Source organism: Ammospiza caudacuta, chromosome 6, assembly GCF_027887145.1.
Source record: "Ammospiza caudacuta isolate bAmmCau1 chromosome 6, bAmmCau1.pri, whole genome shotgun sequence".
NCBI lineage: Eukaryota > Metazoa > Chordata > Aves > Passeriformes > Passerellidae > Ammospiza > Ammospiza caudacuta.
The window spans coordinates 39,110,249-39,132,874 of NC_080598.1; the positions used below are offsets into that span (position 1 = coordinate 39,110,249).

The following is a 22,626-nucleotide window of genomic DNA, read 5'->3' on the forward strand; positions in this document are numbered from 1 at the left end:
AGTCATAAACATGAGTCCAAATAATGTTTATAAAATAATCTCAGCATTTAAGTTGTATTTTAGTCAAACCAGAATCAATCAATAGTTTCTTAATTAAGGTAAGTGGAACATCTTCACAATTAAAAACAGCATAACTAATGCAAAGGTATTCTGAAATTAGTATCTTACCTATTGCATTCGTAAGTAAAAAGTTTATTTTTGAAAGCCATTCTATGCCACCACTTTCAACCAGCATCCCCTAAACACCCATTATTCCACCTAACTTCATATACATTGTTATATTTACAATTACCTCTGAAGGCCTCCATTTGTTTCTGTATACCAGTATGCATGCAGAAGTCAAACATGAGATCTACATACTCCTCTGCATTATCCATTGTTACAGTCTGCAAAGACAGTAGATAGATACTCTAAGAATTCACTGTTCATTAAAATTATTATTGAGACCATAAAAATTGAACTGATGGTTAAATTGTAAAGGTAGGTTCTTTTCTCACCTCATCTTCACCACCTGGTTTGAGATCCACAGCTGTAAACCCATATACTTTGGACGAAGGGCAAAACTGAAAATTTAAACTTCAAAATACAAAGTAGTTAATAACTGAAAACAAGTCTGCTACTGCTTTTGTAAAGACACCAGATTTACAACCTGTCACACCCAAAAGCACCTCACTGGATTTCAAATCATTGTGAGTGGATCACTTTGAACCACTGTTCATGTATATACAAAAGTACAGAACTACAAACATTAATGGACTGCACAGATAATATGTGTTTCAAACATATGGTATGCAAACACATTCTTACTCTCTATTTACCTGGATTTGATACGCACTGAAAATATCATAAATTGAAATTTTAGAGCTATCAGCTTCAAAACTACTCAAATAATTTAATTTAGTTCATAAATTCAGAAAAACTATTTCCATTAAATTCCAGCAATAACAATTACAGAGCCATTTGAACTATAAGGCATTTAGGCTCTTCAACAGTGCTACTTGCCTTCTCTCTATAACAAGGCAGGCTAAATTCCACAAGCTCTTTGAGGATATAATTAGAGATTAGTGATCTCTATTAGAGATCGCTGACAGAAGGGCTAAAAAGATGGGGAAGGGTCCAGAGAGGAAGGCATACAAGTGGCTGAGGTCACTTGGTCTATTCAGCCTGGAGAAGAGACTGAGGAGAGACCTCACTGCAGTTACAGTGAAGAGGAGAGGCAGGCACTGATCTCTTCTCTGTGGTGACAGTGACAGGACATGAGGGAATGGCCTCAAGCTGTGTCAGGGTTGGTTTAGGCTGAGTATTAGAAAAATGTTCTTCCCCCAGAGGGGGTTGGGCACTGGAACAGGCTCCTCAGGGAAGGGATCACAGCATCGGCCTGGGGGAGTTCAAGAAGTGTTTGGACAATGCTCTCAGGCACAGGGTGTGACCCTTGGGGATGGTGCTGTGCAGGTTGATCTTTGGAGGTTCCTTCCAGCTCAGGACAGTCTATGATTCCAAAGCCTTAAGTAATTACTGAATTCTGACACTACATAATTTTTGTGGCACAATATGATTAAAATATAATGGTAGAAAAATTATTGTTTCACAGGAAGTATTTAAAACTAGGGAAGATGACATCCTAACATGGGTTTACACAGGTATGAGTAGTTTGTCTTTTACAGTTGCTAGAACTCAATACATGCTCTGTTTAACATGGATTTATACATTGTACTAGGAACACAAACAGAGATGTCAATCTGTCCTCTTTAAAAGCTCTCCAAAACACTTGATACATTTCAAGTTATCAGAGCAAAGAAATTACTGAATCACCCTTTTTTTAAAGCTGTAATTTTACAAGCAGTTGTTTTTACAAGTATTTATGTCTCCAGAGTCATACATCATTGCAACATAGCCAAATTTAAGATTAGGAAACTGAGCAAGTGAGAAGAAAAAATCCTCAAACCAAAGAAATAGAATATGGCTGCATCTCCATGGATTCCCCCTTGCAAAGATGCTATTTAAAAACTAAGCTTTATTACTAATTCATTTGTAATTATGTGTTGGCTTCTTTCTCTAACACAAGATTATTTGCCTATGTATAAATAAATATGAAAACTTACCCCAAGTCCTCTATGCTAAGAGGAGGCCCTGAACCTGATGGATTCTTCAGCATTAATTCCTGTAGTTTTGTGTTCTTTTCATCTTCTGACAGATTTTTGTTGCTTAGAATTTGACGTCTTTTAATTGCAAGGTCCTTAATTTCTTTTAGAAACCTAGCTCTATGTGGGTTTACTAATTCAAAGTCTTCCCATGTCAAAATTCCATTAAACCAGGCAGGAGGCTTAGGTTTTGGTGGATCAAGAATAAATTCTGATTTGGAGTCTTCCTCCAGACTTCCTACTGACAAGGAATCATGTCCTTCTTCTGTGGAAGCCTCTGACTGACTCTCAGTACAGTGCAAGTCTCTGTCACCCCGTGATTCATATATCAACTTACTCATGTTACTTTTAATGTCCCCCATACACATGAGTTTAAAAAAAGGCTTAGAAATGGGTAAATCCACAAGTCTATTGTCCTGAATGCATTTAGCCAAGAAAATTCCAAGGAAATGAAAGAGTTTGGTTATTCTTTCAAGTTCATCACTATCTTGTGGGAATGGTGCTGTAAACAGTCCACATGATCTCTGTACATAGTAGCCAGGTGGTTTCAGTCCACCACCGATATCAACCTGATTTAAGAGAGAGACAAAAAAAGCAGACATGATTAAAGGTGGATTTCATTAGATAGCTGCACTAACTTCTTATACCCTACTGCTCTGTTAAAAAGGGAAGAATTAAAAAAACAAGCTGCGGACCAGTGATCATTCTTGACCATGATTATTAGCTGCTGTATGAACATGTATTCTTCCTACCTGGATGTCTAGCTCATTTTCCATTTTTTTTACACAAGTACTCAGTTTAAAATACAAATTAAAATGTACCTGTCTGGACTCATCATCTGGAAAATCATCATCACAAAGCCAAGCTCCCAAATCTGTCCTCTGAAATTCTGCTGCCACCAATGCATAAAATTCCAAGGTAGGACCCAGGCCTGTTCCTTCCTCCCCTAAAAACTCAACCTAGAAAAACATAAGGAAAGTTAATAGTAAATGAAAATCCTAGTGAAATGTTCGGTGTTGGTAATGGAGCAGGATATTCAATATCCTGTCCAGTACATTGGAAACAGCTATCTAACCTCGCTCTGCTAGGCAGATATGCTTTACCTCTAGAACAGATTTTCTGTCTGCATGAATCTGCATGACATTTTCTGCCCACTCCATCAAGGATTCACCTCGCGGAACTTTCACTCTTTCATGTTTGAGGCGTCCAACTCTGAATTCCCCCGGATCATCCCGGCGCACTGTGCTCGTGGTCCTTGTCCGTTCCACAGTGGCTTCACGTCTGTTCTGCAGCCACACAATTGCTCTGGAGAAAAACCAAACACCAGCCGTTTAAAACTTCCATGTCTTCCATGCATGAAAACTTGAAAGTAGTCACCAATAAAAAGTGACTTGTTTAAGTACTAATTGCCTCCCAACTTCTTTTAGGTATAAACCAAACTAAACTATTTATCAGCCAGAAATGCCCCAAAATACGGGCTGCTTCATATTTTATGAAGTCAGAAAACAAAATAATTTCTAAGTGCCAGATTCTGATGATGGCACCAATGAAAACATACAATTCTTGATCTGAATTTCTGTAGCTTTTACACTACAGTGGAAAGAACAAAAGGTAGCATTTACTGTTGAGCTTTTAATCACAGATGCTCAAAACTGTTATAGACACATATGACACTTTTCATTATATACAGTAAGGCAGTTGCACATCACCCCCTTGATACTGACCAAGTCTTGCAGTTATTTACTTACACACTCCTTAGAGCAACACAGAACCAAAGTTCAAGTGCAATCATAGACAAACTGACCCATATCAGTGAAGAACAGCTACATTTAATAGCAGTACTTACACAAAGTCAAATTTCCAAATTTTTGTATGTATTATCATTTATGCAGCAATAAGCTACCTTCCAAGCTACCATCTGCTGATTGTTTTGAAAAAATAGTCAAATGTCATGACAGACACAGAGAGTGTACACAGAGTTCATACAGAATATATGAGTTTCAAGAACTACTTCAGTATTTTAAGAGCTTAAGAAAGCTTTTTACTTATGAAGTAACTAACATGCAATCTTTCCTGAGGCATCTCTTAAAAATGCAGCTTCTCTAAAAACAACCTTCTTACAAAACAAAAAAGATCACAACATATGGACCATCCTTCTGCAGAAGTTAAAATTTTTACACAATAAAAAGATTTAAACTGATGTCTTGCAAGTTAATACCTTTTCTTCTCTTCCTTTTTCTTTCTTTCTAAATACCTCATTTTACATTCCTCATAATGCACCTCTACTGCATGTAAGACAAAACTGTCATTTTGGCAACTCTCTCTCTACCCTCTGATTTGGAAAATCAAGTGTAGCAACAGTCAAGAAAACCTACTTCTTCCTTCTTGTTACAAAAAAAAGTATACCAGCAAAAAGGTGTACACTGTCTACATACTCTAAAATTTATGACTGCTGCAATAAAGATATTAATGATTCTGAGGTAACAAAGAACTATAGAGAATACCCTTGTATGTTTTAAAGTCTGATTTTGTTCCAATTTCATTATGCAACTTATAGTAACTTTCAAAATAGCCTATTCTTCTTAGTTTTTTTCTGTTTTGTTAAAACATTAATGAATTAAAAATAAATGAACCAAAACAATCACAAGTTGCTGGAACAATAAAAATGTACATGTTTCCAAAAAACTTCCAGTTCATATGATTCTCCAAATGTTTTATATTTTGTAGTTCTTTATGCAATGAACTGTAACTCAGACAAATTGGCCAATAAGAAAACCTGGCTTATATAAGTACACAAGCAAGTCTTCAGCTGAAGTTAAAAAATTAAATTCCTTGTCATTCTGAGTTTTTCCATCTTCTTGCTTCCATCACCCAAAATTATTCACATTTGGCAAGAAAAATTTGTCTCATTAGGATTAAGGTCCTTCTGGAAATCAGCATTTACAAACTGTCATACATAAAAAATAAAAAGGAAGCAATCATACTTCTTGTATTTTATTTTTTTTTACCTTGATGCTCCAAATGCTGTACATGTGAAGTACAACTGTCTCGTTTCAAATGGAATTAAGAAAGGACACTTGCTTGTTAGTTGCTCACACCAGTCTGGCAAAGCTCCACTTGCTAGTGCCAATGGTTCCTGTAGTTTAATGCAAGGAATAAAACATTTATGAAACAATTCAAAAATCAAAAATGGCAAAAACCCCAATAATTTCCAACAGTCAAGGTAAGGAAGACAATAACAGGGTCATAAAACAATACTACAGATATACACTGCATATAATTTATTAGTGTAATACCTCAATCTGTTGCAGAATCTTTGTAGTAATTTTTTTACTTGTGAATTCATCTGGTGGAAAGTTAAACTGAGGATGCTCATCTCCTTCTGAAAATAATCAAGAGAAAAGTTTTCCTTTATTTCTTTTCATTAAAGTATTTCAGAAGCTCTGCCAATTAACTAAGTTACCTTCTTGAGAAGTCCGTGTTGTGTAAGGGTCACTGGCAACTATATACAAAATTCTAAGTAACTGCAGAACATCTTCTACTCCACAGGAGTTCTGTCCACTGCCAGCTTTGGCCTGGGGTTGCTCCTTGGCCAAACTAAGGATATCAGAATTTTGAAGAGTAGAAATGGCCCCTTGACTCAATCCAGATTTTGATCCATGTTCACAAAAGTCCTGTAAAAAGAGAATGGTTAAGAATGAAAACTCTGTGTGTTGCTGTCTCTAGGACTGTACTCCAAACTGATTTGAAAAAAAATCAAAACAGTTACTGTGTTCAAACTTAACACTTAATCAAACTGTGCATGGTGCAAATCATGATCCAAATGCATTTTAACACAACTATGTTTAACAGAAGACATTAAAATGAAAAGGCAAGAGCAGCAAAACCTAAACTTGAAACTGGCTTTTGAACATTCAACTTCCCTATAAATATCATGGCTCTCCCTCAACAAGAATCTTTAAAGCTGCAAAACAAAGCACATAGCCATTCATAATAAAAAAAGTTTGGATGCAGACATATACCTTGTATGCAGCTATGAGCTGGGAACAATTTCTGTTTTTCCTAATACTTTTATTAGTGCCGGTTAATTTCCAGTGGCGCAGGAAAGCTGAGTCTGCATTCTTCTGCAGGTAGGTTATCAAGTCATTCTTTGGTAATTCATCAGTGCCAAGGTACTGCTCCACATGCTCTACTGACCAGCAACCCTACAACAGGAACCACCAAATGTTGGTTTTTCCTGATTGTAAAGTCTTTAAGATTTCACATGCAACATGTAATGTCTTTTTTTAAGTGAGCATGCATTTACAAATACACTCACTAATATTCTTTAAGTAATTGAAAACTGTTAGTTTTTTTTAATGTAGCATTTCAAAAACTGCAACAATATTCTTTTGCTTTTATTAAACAGCCATAAAACAAAGACACAAGTAGATCTTACCATTTTCCCACTTTCTTTCTCTTTATCAGAATCCTTCATTTCTCTGTACATGATTCTAGACATCAAAACAATAAATTAATATTTCATACTCATAGCACATCCTCTAAATTCTGAGGTTATACATCAACTTGTTAGGTATCAGTGACATTTAGATACTGTGATGTAAAACAGCAACAGCAGCTGTTCTTTGTTGCACTAAACGTCTGAGATACCCTGAAGTAGCAAATTTCTCAAGCTCTATTTTCATGATAAATCATGCAAAGTATTCATGTTTCTTTAAGTGAGACTGGAGTAATCAAACAACCTTCATTGTGCCAATTTGCCAAATCAACTTTAGATTTTTCACTACACATGCACCAACTCTTTAAAATTTTGAAGTCCTAGAGAAGCTTGCTGTGCATTAACTTAGAAGACATGCACATTTACAACTATTTCTCATGTTTCTCAACTATTTCTAACAAAAAACCAGTTTGTTACAGCATGCAATTTTTGACAGAAGACAACTCAGAAAATAGGCACACAGAAAAGCACCGACAAAATCTGAACTACAGTTAAAAATACTGTACCCCTCCTTACTGCAGTTGTCACTCCTATATACATCACTCTTCTAATATGACAGAAGTTACATTGATTAGGGTAGTAAATGGAGCCCATTTACTACCCTAATCCCCACCACAAGCCATACAATTTCTGTCTATTACTATAAAGCTATTAAGGTCAAATTAACACTGAAAAAATAACTGAGGCAGGAAGGGCCCTCAAATATCACATGTAAATAGAATTTCCTGTATTTCAGTTTGAGCCCTTTTTAACTCTTGCCCTCTCAAATGTCACAACAAAGAAAAGTCCACAGTCTGGCTTCCCTATGTCCTCCACCAGGTATTGATACACATCAGTAAGAGCCCACAAGTCCTTTTTCCTCCAGGCTAGACAGATACAGATCTCTCAGACTCTTTGTATGACAGAAGCAATGCGCCTTTTAATCATCCTAGCAGCCCCTTGCTAGACTCACCCCAGTGTTCCTGTCCCTCTGGTACTGAGGAGCCCTGAACTGTGACAGAGCACTGCAGGTGTAACTCACCAATGCTGAGCAGATGGGGATGATCACCTCACTCAACTTTCCTCATGCAGCCCAGGGTGCTGCTGATCTTCCTTGCTACTGGGCTCCACTGCTAGCTCATGTTTAACTTTATGCCCACCTGGATCCACAAGGCCTTTTTCACCAACCTCCTTTCCAGGCTGTCTCCCAGCCTGAGCGGTAACACACAGAGCTGTTTTCCCCAGCTGACAAACTTTACATCTCCCTTTGTGGAATGTCACAAAGCTCCTGTCTCCCCATTTCTCCATCATGATGAAGTCTCTTAGAATGGCAGCACAACCATCTGGTCCAACAGTGACTCCTCCCCAGTTTTGTTTTGTCTGGAAGCTAAGGGTCTGCTCTGTCCCATCATACAGTCCACTAATGTAGATGTTTAAAAGGTCCTGGACTCACATCAACCCTTGGGGTACACCAGCTGGCCTTTACACCAAGGACACAACCATCTGAGCCCAACAGTTCAGACATTTCTGAGACACTATCTAGTCCATACTTTCTAAGTTTGTCACTGAGAGAGAAAGCAATAAAGGCCTTCCCAAAGTTGAGAAAAATAATATCTGCTGCTTTCTTCTCATCCACTGAGCTAGGCATATAGTAGAAGGCTATAAGGCTGGTTAAGCATGATTTTCTCTTCATAAATCCATTCCACCTACTTCCAATCACCTCCTTATCCTTCATCATTTGAAAATGGTTTCCAGGACTATCTCCATCACCTTTCCAGGGATGAAAGACTGACCAGTTTGTAGTTCCCTAGATCTTTCCTGTCTTTGAGGGAGGCAGGAATGACACTTCCTTTTCTCCGGTCCTCAGAAGTATCTCCCAACCCTCATGACCTTCCAAAGATAACAGAGAATGGCCAGCTCCTATGGGTACATTCCATTGGGTCCCATGGACTTGTATAAAAGTGTTCACTAATCTTTTGCCATTCACATATCACCAGATTCAATTCCAGATGTGCTCTGGCTTTCCTAATGCTCTGTATTCAAGCTGGGACAACTAGGATTCCTCCTAGATCACCTGACCCTTCTTCCACTCCTTGCATGCTTCCCTTTCATGCTTTTTTGTTAATCCATGGAGGTCTCCTACTGACTCTGACTTCCTACATATTGGGATAGACTTATTCTTAAGTCTGGAGAAAGTGATCCTGGAAAAAAAATCAACCAACTCTCCTGGCTGATTTTTTGCTAGGACTATAACGTCATGGGATTTTCCCAAGCAGATCCCTAAAGGTTATGATTTTTCCCCCTGGTTTTGCAGGCACAGCAGTAGTTTGAAAACCAGTAATAACATCCTGACATAAATACAAAAAAAAATCTAATTCTAGCATTGCTTATTACAGAGGAGGAGTTAAAGAATTAACATCCATTTGCTAATCAGCCACAGCAGTCTCTACACAGAATAATGAAGTGGTGAGCTTACGTGTATGTTGGCTCCCAAATCCGTCTAAGTTTGTCTGATTTCACACTGCCATTACAGGAAAGCTGTAACAATTTCTGTACATAGTAAAAGATGGTGGATCGAAAGTTCGTTAGGGGCAGTTCTACTTCTCGAGTTGTTCCAAGACCCGAAACTTTCAAGGTAAGCGCTAAACGTGGTGAAGGCATGCACTCCACCTCTTCCAAGAGTTCTGAATGAGGTGTACCTGCAAAAATCATTTGAGAACCCTTACCAAAAAATTCATAATGCATGACAAGGTGGCCTAAATGTCAATAACATGGTTCAAGAAGGAAGTGTAATGACTTACTGCACACATGCCAGAGATGAGACAGAGTTCTAACTATCAACTAAATTATGACTGAAGTATTTCTTTATGGGAACAAAACTAACAGAAATTTCTGAAATCCCTTCTGATGCCTGTATCTTGGTAACATCTTATATATTATCACAGCACATGCATTCTTTTCCTACACAGTACCTGCCTTTCAGTTCTTCAGAATAAGCAGTGGCTTATTTCCATCTATGCTAAAACCTATTTATTCCTCTCTGCAATGAACTCTTGAGTACATCCACCGTGCTTGAACAAGAATGAACTAAGGAGCAAGATCAGGTGCTGTGCTGTTGACTGTACACACTTCTCCATCACTGCATTACCTCGTTCCTGCCTCAGCTTTGCACTGTTTCAGCACAGTCTCTCCAATCAAAACTATTCTGGGTAGCATTAACACAGTTAAGTCCCTGCAGGTCAAACCAGGCATCTTTAGCACATCTTTAATGTATCAAGAAATTTTATTATTTATCATGGTAAGAGACGATCCTAGTTAAATTCCTAAATATGCTCATTTTACACAGCACTTAATTTACTCTTCCCTCAATAATGCTTAGATCTGCAGGGGTAGATGAAACTCTCATTCAAACAGAGAAAAGCCACACAGCCACAAGAGCATGTTGTACTGATTAATAGTGACAGCATCCCCAGATCCAGTGGGCACTTAACAGTAAATCTCCATCCTAAAGCCAGATTAAGCATCACATACTTTGTCAGCATACCTGGGGGAGGGATTTCTAGGTCAGTTGTCTGTTGCACATTAGTACGACCAGGTCTTGGGTCAAAAGCAGGAACCAATGCAGAAAACTGTCGTTTCAACACATAATCATCATCCCATGTTCTCCTACGGCCTCCTTTGGTTTCATACTCCTCTTCCTCCTAATAAAAAAAAAAAAAAAAAGGCAAATAAAAAAAAAAAAAAACACAAATCCTAGCTGTTTTTCTGATTCTGCTAAAGAGAATAATTTGATTAAAAAATTGAGAGTTCATGAATACAACAGCCACACACTAAACTGCAACTCTACTTAGCTCTGGTAAGGCTGCATCTGGAGTGCTATATCTAGTTTGGGGCTCCTCAGTCAGGAAGATGTGAAGCTCCTGGAGAGGCCTCCTGAAGAGGCAAATGAGAAAAATGAGAAGGGACCTCATCAATGTCTGCCAGTATCTGATGACACAGTGTCAAAAAGATGGATCCTGGCTCTTCTCAGTGGTGCCAAGCAACAGGACAAGAAACAGAATCTGACACACACAAGTTCCACCTGAACACGAGGAAGAACTTTGCTGTGTGAGCAAACACACACTGAGACAGGTTGTGTGCCAATCTGAAGATATTCAAGAACCATCAAGACACAATCCTGTGCCATGTGCTCCAGGATGACCCCAATTGAACAAGGAGGCTGGACCATATGACACACTGTGGTAACTCCATTTAATAATTTTAAAATAATATTATTATATTTTTATAAATATAATTTATGAATTTATAAATATAATATATTATACTTTTAAATAATAGTAATGCCATTAAACCATTTTTTTAAACGGATCAACATTCTACAAACTAAAGTTACTGTCTGCATTGTAGATCCACTTAAGTTGTACTGGCTTGATTTTTTCCCAACTTTGTATCTTTGTGCAGAAGGTGAAACAACAAGACGTTTAGTCATGTGCCTGAGTTTCTATTAAAACCATAAACACAGTAAGTTAAAATGCTATATATATTGGTTCAAATGAAAAAAATATTTGCATATTAATTACAAGACAAAGCTTCTATAATTCCATAAAACAATATTCTATTTATTCTGGAAAATATTAAATTAGCATTAGTGAAGCCTTCTATTTTTCCTCTTAGGTTTTGCAATATTCATTCTGATCACTTCAGTGATAGTATAAGACCAAGCACTATTCATACCAGTTAACAACAACCAAATGAAAAGCCAGAACTCCTGATAGTCTAAGCAAGAACCATGTGAACTACCATGCTGGGTTTGTCCAGCACCTCCCCCCCACCCCCACCCCATTGATTTTTCTGCTGGAGTATTTTTTAGAAGAGAGATATTTCCTCTGGCAAACTTTCGCTTCACACAGGCCTACAGTTAAACACACCCCAAACTGAATCAACTACAAATGCAGCAGCATGCATTATATATCCACAGTTATACCATTTCATCAGCCTGTGAACTAGTGATCCATCATTTCTAACATCTGTCAACTTGTTCCTAGCCTGGTTTAAGACATGAACTCTGACCTGTAAGTTTCTTGGGTATGCTAGTGTATAAAAACACTTGTGGTTTTGACCATATGCAAGAAACTAAATGAATCTAAATAAACTTGTTTTAACTAATGGAAATATTGTAGCTAGGACTTCCTATTGCCAAATAAAATCTGTGGACTTTTAAAGCACCTGCTAGTCAATTAAGATACCATCAATGCTAACTATATCATACCATAACTTCTTCATATTCTTGATCTTCTTGGTTATCATCTTCATTTTCATCATCTTCTTCGTCTGGCTCAGGTAGATCCTCATCATCATCTAACTCTGCCAACAGAGTACTAGCTCGGCAGCTATCAAGAAAATCTATAACACACATATATATATTTACATACAGAACAAACAACAAGAGTAACTTTTAAAGCAGAATTTTTTAAATAGAGAACAGAAGCACTGGGAAGAGTGCAAAAACAAATCTCAAACTTAAACCAGAAAAAGAAAACATTACTTACTGCAGAACAGAAATAAAATCTGTGACAAAAGTATACACCTGGTAAAAAGTCCATGGATCTAGTCAACAGCCTAACTACAGAAGCACTTACTATTGGTACAATTGATAGTGATCAGCAAGAGTGATCTGCTCCTCATTTGATTATAAAATTTTATAATTATACTTACTGGAGATTACAAAAGATCACCAGAAAAGGGTGTACAAATGCATGTGTGTTTCTGTGTCTCAATAATTTAAAAACAGGTGAGTGATGTAATTTCCACTAAAAACATGTAGTTTAGACCTTAACTTACAATGTAAAGGACATATAAGATAAAAATTTAAGAGTAATATCTTAAAGATTCAATTGCTAATTAATTACTGTAATAAGAAGTTGAAGGCAAAGTTCCATTTTACTCACTTAGCACTAAGATTTAAAAAACAACCTCCCAAAACCAGAAACGAAGTTCACAGCAATCTAAGTGGACTGGGATGAAGCTTTGAACTTTTACATTTTTCTATGCACATGGAAACCATCTGTACTGCCCAAACACCTTTCCTATTGTTGCTATCACCCCTAGTGATACGAGAATGCACTCTACTTGCTCAGTTGTTGGTGATATATCTTAAACATGTCACTCAATCAAAGTATCAAATTAGACTTAAATAAAGAGTAAAGAGAAATGGTATATGCAGATATATTAATCAACTGCCTCCAAGCAGTTCAATTCCAATACCCATTGAAATGACCAGAAATTTTTCAAGCAATTTCAATAGGCAACAAAATATAACACAATCTTAATGTAACAATAATTAAATAAATCAAGTATCTTCCAAGAATATCTCACAAATGAATAAACTTTACATTAGGAAGTATTTTCCAATATACAACCCAGGTTTTTCTTGACTTCATTTTATCAGCTTGATTCCTGTGTATTACTGACCGAATGATCTAAATCTTCTTTCCCTGTATTCATATGTCTCAAGTACCCTCTGTCCTAAGTCTGTTTCTAGGTTATAGTGTGCACACAACTCTGGATCTGTTTGTCAAATCACGTAATTTCTTTCCTCCTGACAATTTTTGTGTTTTTTCCAATTTTTTGAAATTACTATTATGGTATTGAGATACCTGGAAGCTGTTTTAAGGGTACAATGTGCCTAATGGTAGATGCTTTTCAATCAGAGTAGTACAAGGTACATGAGACTTTGCATGTAGCATGCCTATACCACACAACAAAAAAACCCAAACATTTTGATTGTAATTAGAAGTACATATGCAAACTACATTAGGAACTAAACTTGATGAGGGAAAATATTCAAGTGCTTAGACAAATTATACCATAAATAATAGTAATATGGGATAGAAAGTGCTGAAAATAAAGATTTGAAAACACAAGGAAATACTACTACATTAACATTATTTTACTTACTGCCTTACAGAACAAGTAACATACAAACAGCTCAACTTTCAAATGCTTTTCAGTAAATAAGCTACTATATGAGAAAATCATAACAAGGGGATCAAAGGGAAAGTCATTAATGGGAAGTCTAATGCTTATGTTCATTTAAAAATGAAACTTACCATATAAAGAATATTCTGCCTCCTGCCCTGTATCGCTCTCACTAGATGTTGATGTTAGGCTAGTAGTTAGAGTATTACTAAGCGACTGACCAACAGATAAAACTGTAGTTGCTGTAGCTACATTGCTGCTGCTAGTAACACTGGATGTAGACATGGTCACTGTTGATGTGGTACCAGTTGTAGTCAGATTAGGAAAACTTTGGGCACCCATAAGAGGAGAAGCTATAGATAAAGATATGGTAAGATAAAATAAATGATTTGATGACTTGAAGAGTACAACTTACATGCATGACTCCTGTGTTGAAAAATATATTTGGGGTTGAAAAATTATCAGTGTGTTATTTTATAATAAAGAACAACAGACTATAAAGGGGAAGGGTTTCCCAATGCAAAAGTGCACTTTACAACATGTACACCCACTTCTGAGCTTATTCCCTTGCAAACATTTAAAATAAATAATTTTATCAAATAAATCCCCAAAATCCCCCTATAAACCTGAAATGACTTAATTTCATTTTCAATATATATAAAGAATTTCTGAAATCTGTTACTCCAACATTGTGATCTGTCTTTAAGCCTAAAATGAAATTTAACATCTAAATAACAATATTATATAGTGCAAACAATTTTATATAAGGGAATTGGGAACAGAACATATTAAAACAAATGTGAAACTTGTGATTTCTGTGCATTTTTCTAAGGTTCTTAAATTAGCTCTAACTAGTTATTTTTCAAACAAGTACTAAGATATATGTTCATCACAGTCAACACGCCTGAACTGACACTACTGTGAAACATAAATCATTTGTTAGATGATTTATAATTTTTAGAATAAGCCAGTAACAACTAAAAAGTTACCTTAATGTACATTCAAATAAAACATCAAATGCATTTAGTGAACAACTGAAAAAAACCTGAATTCACTGTAGACTCACTAAATTCAATAAAAAACCTAGACTCACTAAATTCAGTCAAAACCCTAAATTCACTGTTTGGAGAAAAAAAGTTGAAGGGCCATCTATACTAAGAATTTAAGTCTTAGGCTTTTCAATCTACTTTTTCTGAACTTAATCAAATGCAAGTTTTTCAGTTTTAAAAGAAGAAGTTTCATTATTGGGGGGGGGGGGGGGGGAAGTTACTATCTCTGCTTTCCTCCTCCGTTACATACAGTTACTACATACATCCCTGCCCCTTAGGAACATAGCTAACATATTGCAAATAAAAATATAACAATGCAGGGGGGTGTGAAATCATAGCATAATGATGAGGGAAAGTGCAAATTTTAAATTTAGGGTTGTTAATAAACTTATGTTCTTCCTTATGAAAGCATGGAAGTGAAAAACCAAAGAGTTTTTCTTTTGTTGCTCAAGAGCTTGAAAATAAGTTGCTCAGTATTCACATCTTTTACCTTCTGCTAATTAATAACAGCAAACTCTTTGCTGTTACAGTAAACAAAAGCCATTAAGCATCAGCATTATGTTTGGTCTGAATTCAAGAGCAAATGGAAATTGGCTACTCTAGACACCACTTAGCTTCTGGCAAATACTGATGTTTTCAATGCAACCAGTACAGAAAGTCCAGAGAGACTTATCTCACTAACCATGATTTCAGTCTTGACTTTTGGGGTGTTGGGTTGCTGTGGGTTTGTTTGGTGATGGGGGTTTTTGTTTGGTTTGGTTGGTCTTTAGTTTGGTTGGTTGGGTTTTTTTAACCTGAACTGGCTAAAAAACCCAAAAAATTTTAAAAAATATTTTTTTTAATAAATCAAATGTTTTACAATGCTCTAATTGAGCTCTAAGTGGTGAGATTGCTCAAATTTAATCTCTGATCTCTTTTAGGAATGTGAGTTACCATTTACAGTTTCTAATCATATAAAAAGCATAAACCAAAATAACTCCTACACAACAGATAATATAAAGTATGACTATTTTCATCACAGAATTAAATTTTTAAGATGCCTCATTCTTATTTTTAACTTTTGCAGTGTATAGTATCAAACATTCATGAAATTTTAAATAAGCTGTTGAAGTATTTTACCATGTTTTTTAAAGGTGGTCTCTTTTTTTCTCCTCTCAATATAAAACTAGTTCAGAACCAGAGCCACTATCTGTCTATAAGAGGATCAATTCCTGGAAAGCTTTCTTTGAGTATCTTACTTACATTTTTATTGCAAGTTAGACTTCGGCCCCATCCCCAGTATCACAACATAAATATAAGGATACATTAAAAAAAATCTCCCCATCAAAAAAGAAAACATTCAGTATTTAAAAATCTTTTAAAATACTAAAAGCAAGCACCACATTTCTAAATAAGGAAGCACAGAGTCATAGAATTGTTAAGTTTGGAAGAGACCTCAAAGACTGAGTCCAGATGTTAGGCCAGCACTGCCATGTTCACTGCTAAACCATGTTCCCAGGTGCCACTTCCACACAACCTCTGAACACTTTGAGGGATGGCAAATCAACTTCCCTGAGCCACCCATTCCAGTGACTGACCACCCTTTCAATGAAGAAATTCTCCCTATTATCTAATCTAAACCTGCCCTGTAACTCCCTACCTGTGAAAAGAGGCTGCCCCCACCACACTACATCGCCTTTCAGGTAGCTGCAGAGAGCAACTGCATCTCTCCTGAGGCTCCTTTTCTCCAGACTAAACACCCCATAGCTGCTCCAGACCCTTCACCAGCTTCACTGACAATCATTACAAGAATGAAACCTTTACAAGAAATTTATGCTTTTTTCTAGCTTGGGTAATTTCACTTTTTCTAACTTGCCTAGCCCATGAAATGCAGTTCTCTGTTTAAAGTACTACCACCATCAGAGAACAAAATACCCAACAAGCAACAACTTTGATGGGAGCATGCTCAAAAAAAGCGTGAACTCACAACAAGCAGGTTTACAACTTATCTTGCTAATACCTTGCTCCTACATATAATCTAAGAGCATTCAAATGCTTAAAGGATGTATATAATGTCATTTAAAACACTGTTAACTACAAACTTCCCTACATTTAATATTCCTGAACAGTTCACCAAATCTAAGCCTTAATAACAATCTCTAGAAAACACACTCAGTATTAGAGTACATTATGTTATACAGTTTGACAAAATCAGCAATCTGCTAACATTTCATTATACTGCCATTCTTTTTCCTTTGTGCTTTGTTCTTAGCTCATATGCTCAGACACTTCACAATATGCACAAACTGCCCTTCCTGAGAAAATGGAAAAATAACAGAAATATGCAAAATCTACACAGGTCAGAAAGCCTAAGTACCTGACATTAGCTACTGTGGCTAGACTTCCATCGCTTGGTCTAATCCATACTCTCTCCTTAAACATATAATCAACATCAATTTCAATCATCAATTTCAAATTCCCTTCTGTTTGATGGGTACCTGTGATCTGACATTACAGGGCAATGTACCACTTTTCAGCTGACAGGAACTCTGAGTCCTTCATAAGTTCTACAGGCCTACACAAGGTCAAGGCTGGCTCTAAGTACATTTCTCAATTAAGCCAACATAATCCAAACTCAATTGTAACAAAAGCCAAAGAGACAACAAAATCATCACCTAAAAATAAAAACAGCTTACTTACTTGCAGTACTCACAACATTTCTTCCCAAAGTATTAGTATTGTTATCACTGCTACTCCGGCTTAAGTTCATGTTGTTTGTGGCATTGGTACGTGCTATGTTTGCCACTCTGCGTACAAAGGACTCCAGGCTGGAAGTTTCTCGAGATGATAAGTTCGGAACACTTGCACTGGAGCTCATGGGTGCCCCAGCAGCCAACAAAGAACTGACTGAGAGTCTGTTACTCGCTGAAGAGCTCAGGGGTCGTTGGGAAGCTGCTTCTTTATTAGTCAGTTCAGAGACTGAACTCACATCAGGAGAGCTTACACTAACAATTCCCATGGATATAGCACTGGACTCCCCAGGAGCACGTATTGAGTTATCAGGACCTAACTTCCTCTCTGCATTTTCGTTTCCCATGTCCGCTGTTAAGGTGCTGGTGCTCGCACTGGAAGATGACCCTATGTCAGCCTGAGGCACACTGTCAGCAGAAGACAGAACAACAATTGGTTCATGGACGTCAGGGCCTGAAACTATATTTTGTTCCAATACACTTTCTGATCTCCGCTCCATTTTGGTCGAACCCAAGCTGATGTCGCTGCTACTTGCCACGCTACACACAGAACTGCTGCTTCCTTTTCTACTTGAGGAGCCTGCAGCAGCAGTCGTCTTGTCTGGACAGTTGTTTTTCACCAAGCTGCTCCATGACTGCGTTGTGCCTGAAACAGTGGATGAAACAGGTTTGGGTGATGCCGCTGAATCAGGGTCGTACCCTGGTGCAAGCTTGAGGTCAAACTTTCCTTCTGCGCCCATACGGTAAGAGTTAGAGCCACCAGCATCCCAGGTGACATCAATCCAGCCTGGAAAGGGACAGGAGTTTGTGAGATCCAGCAGAAAGCAGACAGGAGGCGTGTCAGACAGCAGCTCCACAATGTGGGATCAGCTTCTCATAAGGGCTGTATGTCTGAATCAATGAAACCACTAAGTAACCCTTAACGCCAATTAAAAAGGAAGTGCTTAAATCTAAACAATTTAGGATTTTGTAATGTCGTCAATTTAGAGGCTGCTCATTCTTGCCACCTTAATCTTCAGGGCCACAGAATCCAGCCAAAAATAAAGTTTCCTTCAGGAAGGGACCTGATGTACTAGAATCTCTCAAAATTTTATTCATATCTATCAAAATTGAAATCTCTAGTAACAAAAATGTACATTAAAACGTATCATAACTTTACTAGCATCTGTCAAGAAGCTATAATTATTACATGGACATTCAATAATATTTTTCTTTGTTGGATGCTTGTGGATAAGCATATTTACCCAACAGATGACATGTCATGAAACTGCTTAGTTTGAGATTTCTTATTCTTAGATTGAAAGAACTAATTTATAGATACCCAGCTTTTTAGTTCACAGTATGTTCCAAATACTCAAACATTCCTTAATCATAAAAAAATCTTATGACAATCAGGTAAGGGCTACATAAACTCTTTGCAAGGGTTGCAAAGAGAATATGTTTCACAAAAAAAAACTATCCTGGGACGAGAACAACACTCCAAAGAGATGCTACTCTTAAGTTCCTTTATTAAATTATTATTTTGAGTAGCAAAATTTTTTCACAGCTAACTATAATAAATCTGCAATAATGAGGGTAACATACAAAATTTAGCTAACTAGGACAAAAATGGGGACAAAAAGTTTTAATTTTTACTTGTCTAAATATGTACCACAATCTATGAGTCACCTATAAAATTCCTTCTAATATTTCTCACTGTATCTTAACTGCAGCACATATTGGTGTAACTACTTTATTTGAAACCCATTTCATCCAAAAATGAAACTTCTAAAGCTTAGTTATCTTCTCCAATCTCAGACAAAGTCAAAACAAATATCAGGTCCAGATAAACACATATTTTTCTTTATTAAAACAGGAAAGAGCTAATATCAAGTAAAATATTATTTTTATTACTGTCACGTACACCTTCAGCTTTTAACTATTCAAAAATCACCAGTCCTAGACTGAAACAGATGATCACAGGCAATTTGCTATTTACAAATATCACTCTGGAGGAAAAGTAGCTAAAAAAGGATAAAGTTTTCAGATATGGTAAGTAGACATCTCATCCCCAAATGAGCAGGTTTAGATCACGTTATTCTTGTATGATTTTATTCCTTCTTCACAAGCTATAGTTGAGTAGCTTCATGCCACTAAACCTTTGAAGGGTAAACTTGTGAAGCTAATCTGAATTTTTTTTCTTCCATGATTTGCCTTTTTTATCAAACACAAAAAGCTCAATACTGGAGCTCAACAGTATAATTTTTCCCCTTTGTGAATATCTGAACTAGGTATTTTTTTCAAAGCATTACTAAATAACTGGTTCTGTTCTGTATAGTTTATTTCCCTAAAATATTAATTACAAGCAGTTTTAAATCTGAACAAGTTTTCAGTACATATTATGTACTCAAAGTTGTACTGCTCCACTATTACAGCCATAAAGCAACATTTGTCTATACTTGTGAACAACAACCAAGAAAGTAAATTAGACCCTATTTTCAAAATTCTACATGAAAAAAAGCTGTCACAGGAATGAGATGAGTTTGGCATCACCATTTGATAAACGAACCTCAATTTTACCTATGGTTAAATGGGGAAGTTTTACTGGAACACAGTAATAAAATCACTGCTTTGGTAGAATACTACTTCCCAATAATACCTAAAGTCTTCAAAGTTATCATGTAGCTAAGGGTACTGTTGCATCTGATAAGAAAAATATATGGATGATGGAAAACTTCCCCACAAGCTGTACTGAACAGCTTAAATAAAGTTCAGTTTCAAATAATTTTAAGGATTTGTACTTGGGATATTTTTCCATGTTTGAGAGCTGACAACTCAACTAACTAGAAGAAACTCTCAAGTCTAGCTAAAAATTAACCTAAAAGTAGCTGAAGGTGCTTCAGAAATAAGACAAGCCTTATATACCTCAAAATAGAGGGAAGAGCAGGGAAATGGTGGAAAGCATGTTCAGCTGACAAGATCACCACCTCTCCTGGAGCCTCCTGAATAACTTTCTCAGTACTGACTTCCCTGGCTGTTGCAGGTTTTTATTTTGCTCCTTAAGTTAATAAATTTTCATGCTTTAACTCAAAAACAAAAACTTGATCCCAAAGAAGCTTGCAAGGTAGGAAAGGTACAGGATATAACAAAAGTCAAGAAAAATATTGCAAATGCTCAGCTAGAAGAAATGAAGAAGGTAATTATAGATTTTGCAGGCCCAAAGCTTAACTTATCACTTTGCATCACTCACCTTCATATAGTTTGTAATAGATGTCTAAATAACAGTTTTATATTTGAATAACAGTTTAATATTTTATTAAACAAAACTGTATAAAAGTTTCATTTACAGCAAAAATTTTTTTCATGCACTTAAATGGAATTTCACAAATGGACCCCAACAGCTGTAGTATTTTAAGCTTCTTCCCTCCAAAGTATTTGAACTTTTATCAACTTTATCAAGGCATTACAAAGGAAGTACTTTAATGCTACCCATTCTGCATGATGTAATCATGTGACAGATGTGATTCAACAACATAAATTCAAGCAATTCATGCTCACCATTATGCAGTTCTCCTGTAACAGTGCCTTCCCCCTGTGGGCTTCCATCCTGATCTCTCCATTTCCAATCAATTCCTCTGATTACACGAGCTCCTGGAACCATGTATTTTAACACCTGAGAACGGACCAGACGTCGCTGCCTTCTCAGATTTGCTTCAGCTTCTTTGGCAGCTTTTCCTACAAGACATGTAAATTGAAAACACTTGGAAGTATTGGACAGGGAATAATTTTGAGCTTATTTCTAAGCAAGTTCAACTGCAAAAGTTAACTTCCTTTTTCACACTGCTTTTTTTATATGGTATGCTCATTAGCATTTTAAAAGAGCAAGTAGGAGATATATTTCTTTTTCTTACCCAGCTGATCTTCACATACTCCATTCACAGTGCCATAAAGTTCAAATCCAGACAGGGAGAGATAGTGTGTTTGCCCACTGGCATTCTTTCCCATCTGTTTTATTCTAACATGTCTCCAACCTTGTTTCTCATCTTTTGGAGGATCTAAAGGCCATGTTGCTGTAGACCTTTAAGTTTATTAGAAAGGGGTGTTGGTAGGTAACAGGAATAAAGAAAAAAGCAAAACCAAAAAACCTTAATACCCAAGCAAACAAAACCCTAACACAGATCAAGTATGCACACTACAAGATATATAAACCTATTAACACCAGGGCAAACTTCAGATGAGTGTAGGCATTATGATTTTGTTAAAAAACAAAATGCAAAATTTACAGTGATGAAAAAGCACAAACATCATTATGTGAACCACACAGAAAACCTGTGAATCACTTAATCTCCAGCCCATCCTTGATAATATGTATCACTTACCACTTCTTTAGATAGATACATTATTACAAACACAGTACACACTAAATTAGTCTACAGTCAAGTACATTTTTAACAGCATTCAGTCTTATGAAAAGTAATAAAATACACTGACATACCCTGGTTCATTGAGACTACAGTCATCAACATGAGTATACAAAGTAGTCCAGTTCTGTCCATCCTTAGATACCTGGAAAACCCAATTTCTGAGAGCAGATCGTCCGTAACCTCGAGCATGGCGTAATGTGTAGGCTGATGGAATGACCCAAAGGCCAAGGTCTATGGCAAACCAGGCATTCTTATCATCATTTGTGTGACAATTGAGAGCTGAACTGTCACGGCTCAGGATGTCTTCTAAACGACCATAAGGCAGATTTCTTCCTTCTGAGGATGTAACCACTACTAATCCATAGGCTGCTGGATTTACCCATTCATATGCAGTTCTGTATTTAAAAAGAGAAATATATTGTTCAATTATTACTTAAATAAAAAAAAACCTAGTTTGAGCGATATTTGACATTTACTGTAAATTGCATATAACAGCTGAGTTTCTCACACCAAAATTATCAATATAATTTTAGATTTGTTTCAAACATCACTTTGTGTTTTTTAAAACACTGTAGCAAAGGAAAAAAAAAAACCAAACCAACAAAATCAAATAGAACCATGGCAACCAAAAACAAAGACCCAAACTTCCCCACTCCATCTTCTTACAGAAGCATAAAACAAATTCTGAACACAAGTGATTAATAGTTTTCTATTATTTAAGCAGATCCAAAAGAAATTTAATTCTATTGATTAAAATATATCTTCCACTTCTAAGAAATAACAGATTTCATTTCATTATGAATTCCTTGTCCCCACCCTGCCTCATGGATTAGAGTTTCTTGTGTCTGG

General features: G+C 36.5%; 1 protein-coding gene across 6 annotated transcripts in view; it reads right to left on the bottom strand.

The window, feature by feature from the left end:
• The window catches only part of HECTD1 (HECT domain E3 ubiquitin protein ligase 1), a 59,408-nt gene that overhangs the window by 2,460 nt on the left and 34,322 nt on the right, over window positions 1–22,626 (bottom strand). For 4 of the 6 annotated variants that reach the window (XM_058806169.1, XM_058806166.1, XM_058806168.1 and 1 more), the window contains 18 exons: window positions 21,849–22,172; window positions 21,265–21,431; window positions 20,912–21,088; window positions 17,325–18,161; window positions 13,728–13,949; window positions 11,888–12,021; window positions 10,163–10,319; window positions 9,095–9,317; window positions 6,580–6,634; window positions 6,164–6,346; window positions 5,605–5,815; window positions 5,438–5,523; window positions 5,150–5,277; window positions 3,245–3,446; window positions 2,963–3,100; window positions 2,103–2,710; window positions 498–576; window positions 293–386 (listed from right to left, as the gene is read on the bottom strand). In XM_058806169.1, coding sequence (XP_058662152.1) covers window positions 293–386; window positions 498–576; window positions 2,103–2,710; window positions 2,963–3,100; window positions 3,245–3,446; window positions 5,150–5,277; window positions 5,438–5,523; window positions 5,605–5,815; window positions 6,164–6,346; window positions 6,580–6,634; window positions 9,095–9,317; window positions 10,163–10,319; window positions 11,888–12,021; window positions 13,728–13,949; window positions 17,325–18,161; window positions 20,912–21,088; window positions 21,265–21,431; window positions 21,849–22,172 — 4,025 coding nt within the window. The remainder of the gene's footprint in view (window positions 1–292; window positions 387–497; window positions 577–2,102; window positions 2,711–2,962; window positions 3,101–3,244; window positions 3,447–5,149; window positions 5,278–5,437; window positions 5,524–5,604; window positions 5,816–6,163; window positions 6,347–6,579; window positions 6,635–9,094; window positions 9,318–10,162; window positions 10,320–11,887; window positions 12,022–13,727; window positions 13,950–17,324; window positions 18,162–20,911; window positions 21,089–21,264; window positions 21,432–21,848; window positions 22,173–22,626) is intronic. The other 2 variants (XM_058806171.1, XM_058806170.1) reach the window with 1 other exon arrangement.